Consider the following 14,950-nt stretch of genomic DNA (forward strand, 5'->3'; position numbering starts at 1 on the left):
TTGCTGATGTAAACTTTGCTTATTTTATACTTACAGGGAAAGTTACAAAACAAAGAGGATCTATATGACTTCCCCAAGAACTATGACTCCAGGTCAAGTAATGTTGCTGTCGGCAGTGAGACTTCATCTGTATCACCTAAAGCAGCACCACCACCTGTTTCTGTGAAACCTGACATTGGGCATCCCGTCCTGAGAAGCTTTCAGCCCTCAGTCCCACCTGCAGAGGAGGAGGCAAAGTTGGAAGAGGAAGGAAGTGAACAAGAAACTACTCCAAAATCCGTATTGAGGAAAGTAAAAATATTTGAGGAGATGGATCATAAGGCAAGGAAGCAAAGAATGAAAGATCTACAAGAGGCCCAGAATGCCAGGGTATGAAGAGATGCGTTCTCCCCCTGCTGTGCTTTCCACCATATAGAGCAGCCTGCATCCTGAAAATGCAAATCATGCCTGTTGCATTGTGTTGCTTCTGGAAAGCAAAGTTTGGGAAACCACACATTCAGACATACTGTTGTGTGGATTGGATGTAAAAAGAGGACATATTTTAAGGCTTCCTATTGTAACTATAGAAAGCTGACTTCTAATAATCCTGTTGCTTTTGGCAGTTCATTCTTTTCACATGCACTTCGAATTACAACTCCAGCAAAGGATCATATAATCGTAGGAATATGAATAACATTAGTTACCAATTTGTGCTTTAATTGTTTCAGATCTAGCTGTGGCCTGCTAGATCTACCGTCTAGGATCCCTAATAGTTAGACTTAAAAAGAACATTTATTTTTCTCATACTTTCTTTTCAAGCTTGAGATAGCCGAGAAGCACCCAGATATTTATGCTGTCCCTATCAAAACACAGAAGTCAGAACAGAACTGGCCTCAGCCTATGAGGTAAGGTGTACCCAGTTTAAAGCATTTTGTCTTGATTGTTTACCAGAAGGAGGAAGACTGATCTTGCCAATTTTCAGTCATACAAATAATCCTGCTTGGTATATTGCTTTGTTGTTGTGCGTCAAAGATTATTGTAAGGTGGGTCAAAATTTCAGTGAACTTGTTTTTCAGAGTATTTTTGAGTCACCTGTTCTTTTCTGAACTATATGCAGAGCCAGTTTTTTTCCTAGATCAGTATTACTCAGCTTTTCTGCATTCACATGCTCTGATGTCTCCTCTTTCTATGTTGAAGACTTGATGAATGTTAGTCTATCCTAACAAAAATTGCTGGTTTAACTACTTAATAACACTTAAATGTTTATTCAGTTACAGATGTATTGTGTGGGTATGAAAAGTGAGGATGAAACTTGTCTGAGGGCACCCATCAAGTCTCAGCATAGTAGTAGTCTTTCGTTAAAATTCCGTGACCTCTGGACTGCTTGACCATTGTGTCATCTTACCCTACACACTCTATATTTCCAACTTGAGCAGTCACCTGTGCAAAAGCTAATACACTGTATGATGTCTTCTGCTTTGCAGGACTTTGTTTTTATCGTCTCTTAGTAACAGCCAGTAGACGATGATGTCATAATGTATAATCTAAAATGCAAAAATTAAGTGATTATTTTCAGATTTTCCTGGTGGGTTCAGAAAAGCATACTTTTTTTTAAAGCTTCAGAAGCTTTTCAGAAGTAATCTTTAACCACATACACAGAATGTTTGCTTACCTACAGAAATCAGTGTTATTGCCGTTCTGTGGGAATGTTAATGACTGATTCAAGAGAGTATTTAAGTATTGGGATAATGTGGAAGGAGGATAATGTCTTGGTGTTGTATACCAGGGATTGCAAAAATCATGGCTTTTGAAACTGAGAAAATGCCTTTCCCTGGCAGATTTTATTTCTATATATCTGCTTAGTGTCACATTAAATGGGTAGCACCACAGTGTACAAAACCCAAATGTGTTGATTATTTCTGCCACTTTCAAGGATAAGAGCCCTACTGAGTGTCTCAAGTGAGGAGAGAAGGCTGCCAATTTAAGAAATGTCAGATGAGAAGACTTTGAGACAGGAAACTGGGGATGCAAAAGAAGCAGCAGGCATAGAAAGAATCTGGTGCAAAAGTAATTGAGGAAAACGTCAGTTGAAGTAGCAGCAGTGGCTGAAAACCTCTATGCTCAGGGAATAAAGTTCTGTAAAGCACTTTGTGGGGGTGTGTGTGTGGTGGTATTTAGTAATACTACATTTGCCGTTCCTCCAGATAGATTGAGTAGATCAAATCTGAACATGAGATTCCTGATGGAAATAAAATGTCTCTTCAAATAGGCTTATCATGACCATGCAATGACCAATTATGACCAACCATAAACATGGTCTGGAAGGGGTTTCTAGGTTGTTGTGCATGGCCGTAAAGCCATTGTTAAGCATAATTATTTTTTCAGACTAGAAGTAAAGAGTCTCTCTCTCTCTCTCTCCCCCTCCATGTCTTGCTATGTTAGCTGCAGACCTCCAGAACCTCAGAAACCTCCTATTAGACCTTACCTAGAGAACCGTGGCAGTTATGGCAGTGATGCAGAGGAGGAGGAGGAGTACCGTCGGCAGCTATCAGACCACTCTAAGAAGGGCTATTACGGACAGCCATCCAGATATCGGGACACAGAATTGTAGGCTTGCTAGTATGTGCATGTATAATGCTCTTACGAGGTTTCTTTCTTCACAGCCAAAGTGGAGCAGTAGTTAGTCTTGAAAAGCTGTATTTTTATTGGGGGTGGTGTTGGAGGGTACACTACTCACACATATCTATACACCGGAACTGAAAGAGTTCATTTTTGGGGATATTAATTATTCTGTTAGCATATAACAGAAGAAATCTCTTACTGCCTGAATGCTATTGCCTGTTTTATAAGGACCAAATCCTGACAGTTTGTGTTAATTTTTAGTGTTTTCATACTTTAACATAAACCCCCTTTTTTCCCTTTTTGCTGCCTTTTTTGACTGTTGTGTTATTAAAGTATGATCTCAGCAATACACTTCTTCATGCAATAGAACTAAATTTAAAAGTTTAACCAACAGTAAGTGCCTTCAACAAGAAGCGTTTTAAACTGTTTTGACATCTGATACTTGGTACAAAGCCATAACACACTAAAAGGGGATTGACTGTTTTACCTGTCTTTTTTTATCAGTTTCATGGTAACAGTTCCCTTGCATGTTATTTTTCTAAGTTCATAGATGCATACGCAATATTTCATAAATACTGACTATACATCATAAAGGTGCAATTGACTGGATTGCTGGAAAAGACCAGGCTGTACTTGAACAGAGATAACGATGTAGAAATTCAATCATGTATTAAAATTTGTACAGCCTACAAATAATAAAGGATATATTCTAGAAAAATACTATGTATCTTATTTTTCTTTTGAACAGTATTAGTCTTCTGGTCTCTGACTTTCATGAGTATACTTAGAGCTGTACACTGTTCAGTTCAGAGTCTCATCTCCTGCTGTTCAAGTAGTGGGAAATGTCACTGTTGATGTTGCTTCCCAATGTTCTGAACGTGGTTTTAAAATTTGTTGTGATTTAAAAGAAAACTCATGCAGAACCAAAGACTTCCTGCAAGAGACTTATCTTTTAGAGTATTAACTACTGCCTTCCCATTCCTGTTCTTTATCCTTAATTCTCCTACATGGAATAAAAATTCTTGAAAGGGTCAGAGAAAAATTTCTTTTTGCTAATGCAATAGAGAAGATGGCTTTTTAATGCTCTTTTAAAATAAAAGAAGGTAGACTTTGAGCGGCGAATGGCGGCAGTGCCGGGGGGGAGCAGCAGATGCTGGGCCCTGGGCGGGAGGACCCAAGCAGGGTGAAAACCGGAAGCTCAGGTGAGGGGCACAGGTCAGCAGTGAACTCCTGCCCCAGCTGCTGGCAAGGAGCCCTGTGCTCATACCCCTCATATTGCGAGGGGACGGCTGCCGGTGGAGGAGGTCGGGGCGGTCGAGGAGAGGAAGGAGGCGGCTGCTGAGCAGCGGGAGAAGGCGGCGGAGGAGCCGAGCCCCGCAGAGGAGCCGAGCCCTGCAACGGCCGAGAGCATTCCCCGGAAGCCGCCCGCCGAGTCTCAGGAGGACGTAGGAGACCACGCAGCATTTCCCAGCAAGGCAGAGGAGGAAGAGCTGGACTCAGGAAAAGAGAAGCTGGTGGTGGGAGAGCCGGCAAGCACAGCAGCTACACCAGCCCCAGTGACAAGTACAGCAGCATCAACTGAGAGTTCTGAAGGTTTTGAATGGCCTTTGGATATCCTTGGGACCTGCCTGCTGATTGTGATGGGGATCAGCATGTTGGCACACAAACAGACTGTGTGCTACCACCACCATTTTGTCTGATCTCAGAAGTTAAACGGAGTTGGTTTTGGGTCTTGTCTGGGGTTAGATGACAATATAGGAGGACCAAGAGGTTTTCCCCAAGGCTGGACAGTCATGAGTGGTAGGGTGTGTGTGACAGTATGGGCAAGTATCTAGTCCACTGGGCCCCTCCAGTGCTTTGGAAGCGTTGGAGATGGAAGGCAGCTGTATGGAGTCCCCAGCAACAAGCTGCAGAAACTGCTGAAGGGGACAGTGAATTATTTTAAGCCTGGTGGGCCCATGGCACTTCAGGCCATCAGAGCAGAGATGCAACACAGAGATGGACTCATGATCGAGGGGTGGACTTAGCAATGGACACTGTTGCCCAGGTTATTGACAAGTGTGAACACTGCACACAGCTTCTCCTGCTCTGAAAGACTGTTACAAGAGATGGAGCCTGACATCATGGACCAGATGGACTCAGCAGCTTTATAGCTACTGGTCCATGCACTTAGATAAGAGTGATGGTATATTGAAAATGTGGGATCTGAGCATGACGTGAATGGTATGGAATAAGGGGTGGATAATGTCCTGGGTTCAGCAGTAGCAGTAGTGTTTCTCCTCCTTGGTAGCTGGCGCAGTGCAGTGTTTGGACTTTCAGCCTGGGAACAGATATGGGGATCACTAGAAACAACAGTAAATTCTCTCTCTTGCTGAACTGCAGCTGGTGCCTACTTTGGGACCTTTCTGCCAATATGGATGGTGCTGGCACAGGAGACGTCACAGGTCAGTGACTGTTGTGGGTCCCGCAGAGGAATGCTGCAGACGGTGGGTAAAGTCGCCAAACCCTCTGTCTCCAGGCTGTGAGCCAGAGAAACAGCAGCAGCTTGTGCTACACCTTTCTAGAGCTGCTGGCTCAGGAGGGCCCCTGCAGCTCTGGGACTCAAGCAGAGAGCCTTTCCCTTTCAGGTCATGCCAGACAAGCCTGCGAATGATCTGATGTCTGTGTGGTAAGAGCCCTCTCCTGTCCCAAAGCTCATTTGGTGTGGGAGCGGCAGCTGGGCCTGTGCTGTTTGCACTCCCATGCAAGTGTAGTACCCAGGGCTCGTGCCTTTCCCTCTCTTTGCCTTTTGCCCGAGCTGGAGGTGAAGGGAAGCACTCGCAAAGCAGGGAAAGAAAAGGCGGCTCGAGCACGTGTGAGCAGCTCACTGACAAGATCCGCTCTGGTGTATCCAGGAAGTCATTCAGTGTGCTGGGGAAACAAGCGGAGGGAGTGCAGCAGCTGAGGAAGGAGATCACAAGTCTGGTTGCAGAGCTGAGAAGTGTGGAGAAGGTGATCCTGCACTTGGGAAAGAGGGCTGGGACGAGCAGCACCCCACAGAGGATGCTTTCCTGGGGCTGCTGGTGTGGTTTTCCTCCTCACTCTGCAGCCCATACCTCACTGGAGGTTGAGCTTCTGCTGTAATGTCAGCTTCTGCTGGTTGAGCTTCTCTGCTGTAATGCCCCTTCCCCTGGCCAAGTTTAAGTGGGCATGTCTGGCAGTGGAGGACTGCTCAAATCCTTCTACTGGTGCACTGGAGCCTCTAGTAATTCTGTCCTGGCCCCAGAGAGCGGTGACATTGTATGCCCTCTCAGGACTGTCTGGCCCTGGCAAGTCTGAGCCTGTCTGCAGGCTGAGCTGGACAGCATGGAGGTGGAGAAAAGGCTATTGGGCCCAGACCCACACCAGATCTTGCCTGTAGACACGAACACTGTTGCCAGGCCTTCACACATGAGAAGGCTTTGAGCCTGGCAGCTGCTGGGACGAGGCTTGTCTTGTGCTTCCTGACTCGGCTCCTTCCTTCGTTCTGTGCCAGCACTCCGTGCTCACACTGAATATGAACATCCTGCTGAGGTGGTTATGCGGCACGTTTCGTTTCCCCAGGAACTTCAGGACCTAAGAATGGCAATGTCTGCAATGCCTGTGGAAGAGAACATCCAGATGTCTGCCTGGATTCTGCAAAGCAAAGGTATGGATGCTGGCAGGCAGGTCTTGTTGCGCTGCGCTCCTCTTTAGCGCTCTGAAATGAGGCCACACTGCAGACTCCACCGAGCTTTCCTGGGGACTGAAAGCAAGTGGTTGGGTTGTCTTTTGTGCTCCACACGGTGGGGCCTCAGCTTCGGCCCCCTGCCCTTCCCATGGGGACTTGCAGCCTCCCAGCACCCGCAGACCTCCTCTTTTGTGCACTGTGAGAGAGGTGCCTTTGCTGGTCATGGGCATGCCCTTCTTGCCTGCATCACCTCTGAGGGCACAGGGCTGGGTGGACTGGTAGGCAGCCTTAGAAATACCCTAGAGCCACCAGACCCTTGGAGCCTGGGGCCTCTCACAGTCAGTTGCCCTCTTCTCCCTTCAGGGGCCATCATCGACCTGCAGAGATCACCCAGAAGCTATGCGTGGCCCTGCAGTGTGTTCGGGTTCCTTTGTGATTCGAACCGTCTGGATGCTTTTGTGCAGGTATGGTAGCAGAGAGCTTCAGTGCTGCTTCTGTGCCCCCTAGTAAGCTGGAGGGCAAGCCCCTAGGGTGCTGTTTAGCCTGAAGAAGCCTGAAGAAAAGGCAGCTGAGGAGAGACCTTATTATTCTCTACAACTACCTGAAAAGAGGTTGTAGGGAGGTGGCTATTTTTCTGTCACCTGGAATCTGGTTCAGGGCAGGGATGGTCATGGTCTTTTGGGGTGGATGCAGTTGGGCTGCAGCAATACAGCAGCAGGGTCTCTCCCCATCTCCCGCCCCCTCATGGCCCCATCTGTGATGTGAAACACTTTGAGGTGCTGGAGCACATCCAAGGGAGATGAGCAAAGCTGGTGAAGGGTCTAGGGGACAAGTCCTCTGAGAGTGGTGGAGGGAAGTGAATTTTTTTAGCCTTGAGAAAAGGAGGCCTAGGGGAAACCTTATTATTCTGTACAACTACCTGAAAGGAGATTGTAGTGAGGTAGGGTGTCCATCTCTTCTCCCAAGTAACAAGTGATAGGACAAGAGGAAATGGCCTCAAATTGCACCAGGGGAGGTTCAGATTGGATATTAGGAGCAATTTCTTCACCGAGGGGCTTGTCAAGCACTGGAACTGGCTGCCCAGGGAAGTGGCTGAGTGACCATCTCTGGAGGTATCTAAAATGCTTTAGATGCGGCACTTAGGGACTTAAATTAGTTGTGGGCTTGGCAGCGTCAGATTTGCAGCTGGGCTCTATGATCTCAAGGGTGTTTTCCAACCTAAATGATTCTAGGATGCTCTCATTTCCCTTAGCAACCCCAGTTGCCTCCCCCAGCTCTGAACATCCCTTTTTAGATAGGGTATGGCAGGAGTCAGGGGAGATGCAGAGCGCTGGGCAAAGAGAGAGCTTTGTCCAGAGGTCTGGCTCAAGCGTGGGGTTATCAGACATTTCAAGACGGATGTTTTCCTCTCCTGGGGAATTCAGCAAGTCCTCTTTTCCCATCTGGGAAGACGTCTGGGCACTTCTGCCGTTTCCCAACACACCACTCATTGGAGCACAAGTGCTCTGCCGCCAGTACTACTGGCTGCAGTGGTAGCAGCATGGGCCGTGTCACACCCTCCCCAATAACTGCTGTTGCCCTCTGCTTTCAGATGGATATTTCCCCAGGATATTGCTGGCCTTTCCAAGCATCTCAGAGCCAGGTGGTCATTCGGTTGCCTGCACAAGTCCAGCCAACAGCGATCACTGTGCAGCACCCCTTGAAGGAGTCCTCTGGGCTTGGGGACATCAGCAGCGCCCCGCAGGATTTCACCGTCTCTGTATGTCTCTCCTGGACACTGGGGTCTGGGCTCCAGCCATGGGAAAAAGCTGTAATGGGGGCTTGCTGCTCTCTGTGGTCTCTCCCAAGCACTGCTGTGCCCCAAGGGGACATTTCAGGGAACATGCAGGGTGGCGTCATCCCATCTTAAGGCTCGTGTTTTAGCTCAAGAGCTTATCTCCACCATACCTCAGGCCAGCATGGACTGGAGCCATGTGAGAAGGGCTGGGTTGCGGGCACGGAGCCGGCATACATGTTTTCTCATGGCTTAGTTGAGCCTGACCTCTGCCCTGTGCTTTATCTCCCAAGGGAATGGATGGAGAAAAGGAAACTCTGCTCGGGACTTTCACCTATGACATAGCGGAACAGCCGATCCAGACCTTTCCTCTGCAGGTGTGGGAAGTGTGTGTGGGCAAGACACCAGGGCAGAAACGTACATTTGCCAGCAACTCCACTGCAGGAGGAGTGTTGACGGTCCCTCCGGGGGCAGAGCTCCCGTCTTGGCTGAGGGAGATGTGGCCGAGTTGGAGGACTGGGCTAAGCAGCCCTCAGCAAGGGCAGCAAAAGCAGAGCAAGACCCATGTTGACCCTACTGGGGGTGCAGCTGCCCAGAGCTCCCCACCTATGCCTGCTGCTTCTTGTGGCCTTGCCAGCGACACACGTGCTGCACGCTGCCCGAAAACACAGTGTCAGGTGGCGAGAGCCAACAGGCAGCACCGTGGGGATGCCCAACTGGCAGTTGCAGGGTGGCCACACCTCTGGGCCTGAGCTCTGCTGGGTATGCAGCTGGAGGAGCCTCAAGGTGCTGCCACAGCCCCTGCACAGCAGTGCTCCCTGGCCACTCTGCAGCACAGAGACCACTGCGAAGGGAAGGGGTGGCAGGACAGGGACCAGGCGGTGCCAGGGAGGACACCAGCACTTTGTCCCAGCAGCAGCAGCACTTTCCCCAGGCTCCGTTTTGGCCCTGACCCAGCAAGCCTCAGGTCTGCACAGCAGCCCAGCCTGCTCGCTCAGGCCAGGGCTTTGCTTTGCCAGAGGCACAGGGGTGGGAGAAGGGAAGAAGGCAGAAGCTGTCAGCCGGGCCAGGGTGGGAGCGCACCTCCCAGAGCAAGGGCCAGACTGGCAGAGGAAGACGCGTGGGGCCTCCTGCCGCTCCCTGCACTCCACAAGTGACACGTCTCTTTGCTGTGTTTGCTTTGCAGAATGAGCTTCTCAGAGCCTTTCAGTTTATCAGACTTGCCATACAGAGCAACTGGGGCAAGTCGGGCAACACCTGCATTTATCGAGTGCAGGTTCATGGGAAGGTAGCGGGAATGAATGCTGCCGGCGGGTGACAAGGAGACCTCCCACTAGAAACAAAAGGAAGGAAAAGCCTCCGAGCGAAGGAGCATGGCTGTTTGTTAGCGTGAAGCAGAGCAATGTTGTTCCACAGGCCCGCTCAAAGACAACGCAGGGCCTAGACACAGCGGGAAACCTGGGCAGGCCTGTTGGAAACTTAAAAACATTTCTTGTAAAGGCTTGGGCAAGACACAGCAGTGAAGCAGTGATTTATTACATGTTTTTGCAAAAACGGGTGTCCTAACCGCCATCTTGTGGTCTTGTTCTGAAAGTTACATTTGTTTAAAGGCTGGTGGCAAAACCACTATCTTGATAACTTTTTACCGGCCCCAGAGGTGTGTGGAGTCCTGGGCGGGGCAGAGCCCAAGGTATTGCCCACGAGGAATTCCTTGCAGAAGCAGGGAGAAACTCCACTGGGCGGTTCAGAGGCACAGCAAGCTGCTCAGGTGGCTTGTGCCTGGTGTGATGGGCGCTTCTGTCCGTTGCTGAGGCTGCTGGATCCTCCAGTGTGGTCTGTGCATGCTGATGTGGCAGCCGCACACAGGAGCCTGCCTCGAGGAGCAGCCAGAGCCCCGGGGAGATCCTGGTTCAGCTCTCCTGGTTCAGCCCCCTGCCATGCTTCCTCCATACCCATGGGGCCTTCCCATGCACAGTCGTCTGGCCTGCCTGCGACACGGCACCCCCAAAGCTCTGGCCCAGCCTGAGGGCCTTGTGGAAGGGCTCTGGAGGAGTCAGGGGTCCCAGGGTCAGGGAGGCCTTGAGGCAGTGGGAGTCCCAGGAATGGGAGGTGGGAAACCTCAGGGAGCTTCTGGGAACCTGTGGGGTCAGGAGAAGGGAGGTAGGGTGCTAGGCAGCCATGAGGCCTGGTGGCCACACAGAGGCACCTGGCGGGCACAAGAGGTGTGGTGTTGTGCTGGTGGAATCACCCAAGGGACAGCATGCAGGGATTGTAGTGGTAGGACAAGTAATGGGTTCAAACTTAAATCAGAGGGTACTCTTTACTGTGAGGGTGGTGAGGCACTGCAAGTTTGCCCAGAGCAGGGGTAAATGCTCCATTCCTGGCAGCGTTCAAGACCAAGTTGTACAGGGCTTTGAGAAACATGATCTAGAGTGAGGTGTCCATGCCCATGCTCATTGGGGGGGGGGAGGGGGTTGGAAACAGGCAGTCGTAAGTCCCTTTCCAACCCTAACTATTCTATGGTTCTATGATTCTATGCCTTGGCACAAGAGACACGGCTCCTCCGACCTGTGGACCCAGGTGTAAGGTGCAAGGCAGCAGCACCCGGCAGAGGCCCAACAAGGCTCAGGAGCTCGCATGCTCTGGCTCCTGCAACAGCTGCCAGGGGAGCGGGTTCTGCCCCTCGGGTCTGGCCTGTGATGGCTGGAGCTGGGCTGCACCAGGACAACTGCAGCGTCTCTCCCATTCTGCCTTATGCCCTGTTATGATGTCACAGCCATAACCTTATTCCTTGTCTCCCGGGCCTGATGTGAGGTCAGTTCCACGGCTGCCTGCCTGGAAGCAGCTCGCGCTGTCCTGTGGCACTGTGTGGCTGTGGCAGGAGCACTTCTGCCAGGGACTGGCTTCAGCTTTTGCCTGTGCGGCTGTGCCTCGGACAGGCAATTGTCTTGGGGCTGAGGAGCTTGCTTTCTCCCCAACATGCGGCAGAGAAAGGCTCCCTCAAAATCGCAAGAGGCACCAAGATCCCCTTTGAAGAGGAGAGCTGCCCGCAACATGGAGACTAGGTGTGTTAATGGAGGATTTGTTCCTCCTGGGGGCCTCTCCTTGGTGTGAGCACTGGCAGAGCCTAATGCAGGGCGGGTGGGGGACAGGGTTGAAAAGCTGACAAGGGCTCTATGCAGAGCAGGAGCCGTGGAGTTTGGGGAAGTCGCTGACAGGCCCCATGAGGCCCCAGGTCCAATTCCAGCGCTGCTGCTGCCAGTGCCAGCCCGGGGTCCTGGTGAGGGTACTCGGGGATATCCCTGCTGGTCTTCCGCACAAGCTGTCTTAGAGTGCCTCCTGCAGGCACTGTGCAATTCTGCCTGGGCAGCCTCTAGCAGGGCCGTGGGACAGCTGAGTCCTCTCCTCTCCCCCTGGGCCTCTGCTGCAGAGAGCAGCCCAGGGGACTTTTGGGTGCTGCAGGGATCTTGGGAAGAGGTGAAGGGATTTGGAGGAGCCTGTGCCTTCTTCCTAATCGGCACAGGGCCCCTGGAACGTCCACCCAAGGCCAGGCTGATGCAGAAAGGCCCGGTGGGCCGAGGATGACAGAGTGGAAATGGCTGTGACACCTTGCTGCTGCACCACCTGGCCCCCACCATGGCAGGCCCGTCTCCTGGGAGCCTTCCCCAGCCCTGTCTTCTGGTCAGGGCTTCTGTGCCGGCAGCTCCCACCTGCCTCAGATTACATGGCACGGAGACAGAGCTGAACAGGGCTCTCTCTCTCTTTCTGCCCCACAGGGTCACCTGTTCTCAGGCGGTCCAGGCCGTGACCCAGCAGTGGCCTGCATGCTGTGGGGACAGCTCACAACAAAAGAAGAGTAAGTTCAACTCTGCTATCCCCTGCAAAGTCCTCTGGACTCCTCCGGAGCTGGAGGAGATGATGCTGGCATGACTGCAGTAGACTGGGGACTGCAGGCTGCCCAGCTCTGGAGATGCATCTGCCCAACAAGTTTTTGCTGGGAGCTTGAATCCAAAGGGGACTGTGAACGCTCACAGGCTGTTAGCACCTGACCACAGACAGGGTGGAGAGCTTTCTCAGGAAGGATGCCCAAGATCCTCCCATTCCCTCCTGCCTCTCCCTGGTGTTAACTGAGCCAAAGAGGGTGAGGTCAAGAGGCCACCTGTCACTCCATCTTTGGGGCTGCACCCAACAGCCTTGCAGAGCCGGCAGCATCCTGCTCCAAGGACAGCCTTGCACCAGCTCAGCTGTGCAACTGCAGCAGCGCTGGCTACTGTTTCCATATCTGTGTGGGATCCTGCAGTGGCCATGGGGTACACCCGTACGGTGGGAGCCCAGAGGCTGAAGCCTCCTGCTGCCCTCCTTCCCTGGACACGCTGTCTGTGCTGTGCCTGCAAGGGGTGCTGCCTGGCCCTCACTCCTTTGCTCCCAGAGTGCCCACAGCTGCCCCCTCCCCAGAGCAAAACTCTGGCCCTGCCCTGGCCACAGCTCTGGGGAGGGAGCGCCCTGCCCTGGAACCACTGCCCAGCTCCTGCAGTGTCTGTTGCTCATCCTAGTGGGTGTCCTCAAGCAGGCTCCTCAGGCTTTTGTCTGGTTACTTGCCAGGCGTCGTCTTGATCGTTTCTGGCCATCTGGTGCTGGCTCTGCTGTGCCTCCAGCGATACCTTAGTACCTTCACCTGCACTCTGTGAGTACAGCACAGCACATGTCCACTGTGGACTTGGGAGGGAGTGCGGTGGGCTGGGGGAGGCTGGCAGTACTGCGGACCAGGAGAGTGGTGGCTGCCAGGGCTGGGTCAGCTGCTTGGAAAGTAGTGAAAGCAAAACCCCTCAGCAGCCCCGCTTGCTGCACGTGTCAGTGGCCAAAAGCTTGGCCACCAGGGAGGTAGGTGCCTTGGGCACGTAAGAGTGCTCAGCATCCGGGCCAAGTCTGTGCAGACGAAGGTTGTGCCACGGCCTTGCAAGTGAAAACGCCCCTGTACAGGGCTCTGTCCCAGTCGGTGAGCACTGGTAAACACCAGGATTCCTTCCGTTTCAGGAAAGAGATCACTCAGACGAAGAGCGGGTGCTTGATGATCCTATGCCTGATCTTCTTAGCCAGTGTTGGTGAGCATTGACCACCTGCTGCTTGTGGTAGCACAGACACACTGGGTGCAAATTTCAGATGAGTGAGAGGTGCAGGAACCAGTGTGGCAGCCTCCAGCCTCCCCCTTCTGCAGCTCAGGGACCTCCCTACATGCAGATCCCAGCCAGCCCAAAGACAACTGCAGATGCGCACAGCGAGAAGGCGAAGCGAGTAGGACCCTTTTGAACAGAGGTCCCTCCTTTTGTACAGCTTTTCTCTGCAGACAGGCTGGGCACAGGGTGCCCCAGAATGACTTGTCTAGTCTGCAAACCCATGCATAGAGGCAGTACGTACTTCCAGCCTAGCTGCATGATCAGGACGTGTGTGCGGGAGAGGCAGATGGGCAGAGCTAGCTGGAGAGGACAGCCTGCAAAGCTGTGAATGGGGGCCAGAGAACATCTTTCTCTCTCAAGGAAATAAAGAGCCTGGTTGGCTCCTGTAGCCCTACTCTTAGAGGTGTGCTGGAGGAGCCAGAGACAGTGACAGCTTAGGGCCAGAGCTGGGCATGGCTTGGGAGGCAGAGCCAGCTGAGGTGAGGCTCCTCAGCAGTGCTGATCAGGGGGAGGGACAGAGAGATGGCTGTCTCGCAGCCGATGGAGCCCCATGTTGGTGCTCACCTCACCCAAGAGCGAACCTCTCAGCGAACATCTTTCTACCCTGGTGTGGGAGGAGACAGCAGAAGTATGGGGATCACTAGAAACAACAGTAAATTCTCTCTCTTGCTGAACTGCAGCTGGTGCCTACTTTGGGACCTTTCTGCCAATATGGATGGTGCTGGCAAAGGAGACGTCACAGGTCAGTGACTGTTGTGGGTCCCGCAGAGGAATGCTGCAGACGGTGGGTAAAGTCGCCAAACCCTCTGTCTCCAGGCTGTGAGCCAGAGAAACAGCAGCAGCTTGTGCTACACCTTTCTAGAGCTGCTGGCTCAGGAGGGCCCCTGCAGCTCTGGGACTCAAGCAGAGAGCCTTTCCCTTTCAGGTCATGCCAGACAAGCCTGCGAATGATCTGATGTCTGTGTGGTAAGAGCCCTCTCCTGTCCCAAAGCTCATTTGGTGTGGGAGCAGCAGCTGGGCCTGTGCTGTTTGCACTCCCATGCAAGTGTAGCACCCAGGGCTCGTGCCTTTCCCTCTCTTTGCCTTTTGCCCGAGCTGGAGGTGAAGGGAAGCACTCGCAAAGCAGGGAAAGAAAAGGCGGCTCGAGCACGTGTGAGCAGCTCACTGACAAGATCCGCTCTGGTGTATCCAGGAAGTCATTCAGTGTGCTGGGGAAACAAGCGGAGGGAGTGCAGCAGCTGAGGAAGGAGATCACAAGCCTGGTTGCAGAGCTGAGAAGTGTGGAGAAGGTGATCCTGCACTTGGGAAAGAGGGCTGGGACGAGCAGGACCCCACAGAGGATGCTTTCCTGGGGCTGCTGGTGTGGTTTTCCTCCTCACTCTGCAGCCCATACCTCACTGGAGGTTGAGCTTCTGCTGTAATGTCAGCTTCTGCTGGTTGAGCTTCTCTGCTGTAATGCCCCTTCCCCTGGCCAAGTTTAAGTGGGCATGTCTGGCAGTGGAGGACTGCTCAAATCCTTCTACTGGTGCACTGGAGCCTCTAGTAATTCTGTCCTGGCCCCAGAGAGCGGTGACATTGTATGCCCTCTCAGGACTGTCTGGCCCTGGCAAGTCTGAGCCTGTCTGCAGGCTGAGCTGGACAGCATGGAGGTGGAGAAAAGGCTATTGGGCCCAGACCCACACCAGATCTTGCCTGTAGACACGAACACTGTTG

At 52.2% G+C, this 14,950-nt stretch overlaps 2 protein-coding genes across 5 annotated transcripts in view; both read left to right on the forward strand.

The window, feature by feature from the left end:
* TJP2 (tight junction protein 2) overlaps positions 1-3,319 on the forward strand; it is a 63,449-nt gene extending 60,130 nt beyond the window's left edge. For all 4 annotated transcript variants that reach the window (XM_057432919.1, XM_057432918.1, XM_057432916.1 and 1 more), the window contains 3 exons: positions 37-369; positions 799-884; positions 2,422-3,319. In XM_057432919.1, the coding sequence (XP_057288902.1) occupies positions 37-369; positions 799-884; positions 2,422-2,590 (588 nt within the window). In that variant the 3' untranslated portion in view covers positions 2,591-3,319. The remainder of the gene's footprint in view (positions 1-36; positions 370-798; positions 885-2,421) is intronic.
* Positions 3,320-7,573: 4,254 nt separating this feature from the next.
* On the forward strand, positions 7,574-9,381 carry LOC130611779 (sperm-associated antigen 4 protein-like). The gene is made up of 3 exons (XM_057432911.1): positions 7,574-8,048; positions 8,357-8,440; positions 9,250-9,381. The coding sequence occupies exons 1-3, from the start codon at positions 7,830-7,832 to the stop codon at positions 9,379-9,381; spliced, it is 435 nt and encodes a 144-aa protein (XP_057288894.1). The 5' UTR covers positions 7,574-7,829.
* The last annotated feature ends 5,569 nt before the right edge of the window (positions 9,382-14,950 follow it).

This window comes from Pezoporus wallicus, unplaced genomic scaffold, assembly GCF_028554395.1.
Source record: "Pezoporus wallicus isolate ANWC-B61680 ecotype Strahan unplaced genomic scaffold, APGP_CSIRO_Pwel_v1 contig_2910, whole genome shotgun sequence".
In the NCBI taxonomy this organism is placed as follows: domain Eukaryota; kingdom Metazoa; phylum Chordata; class Aves; order Psittaciformes; family Psittacidae; genus Pezoporus; species Pezoporus wallicus.

Coding starts and splice junctions, on each gene's coding strand:
- LOC130611779 (XM_057432911.1), top strand. CDS start 7,830: ATGGGCCGTGTCACACCCTCCCCAATAACTGCTGTTGCCCTCTGCTTT. Junction 8,049..8,356: donor CGCAGGATTTCACCGTCTCT/GTATGTCTCTCC, acceptor TTATCTCCCAAG/GGAATGGATGGAGAAAAGGA. Junction 8,441..9,249: donor TCCAGACCTTTCCTCTGCAG/GTGTGGGAAGTG, acceptor TTTGCTTTGCAG/AATGAGCTTCTCAGAGCCTT.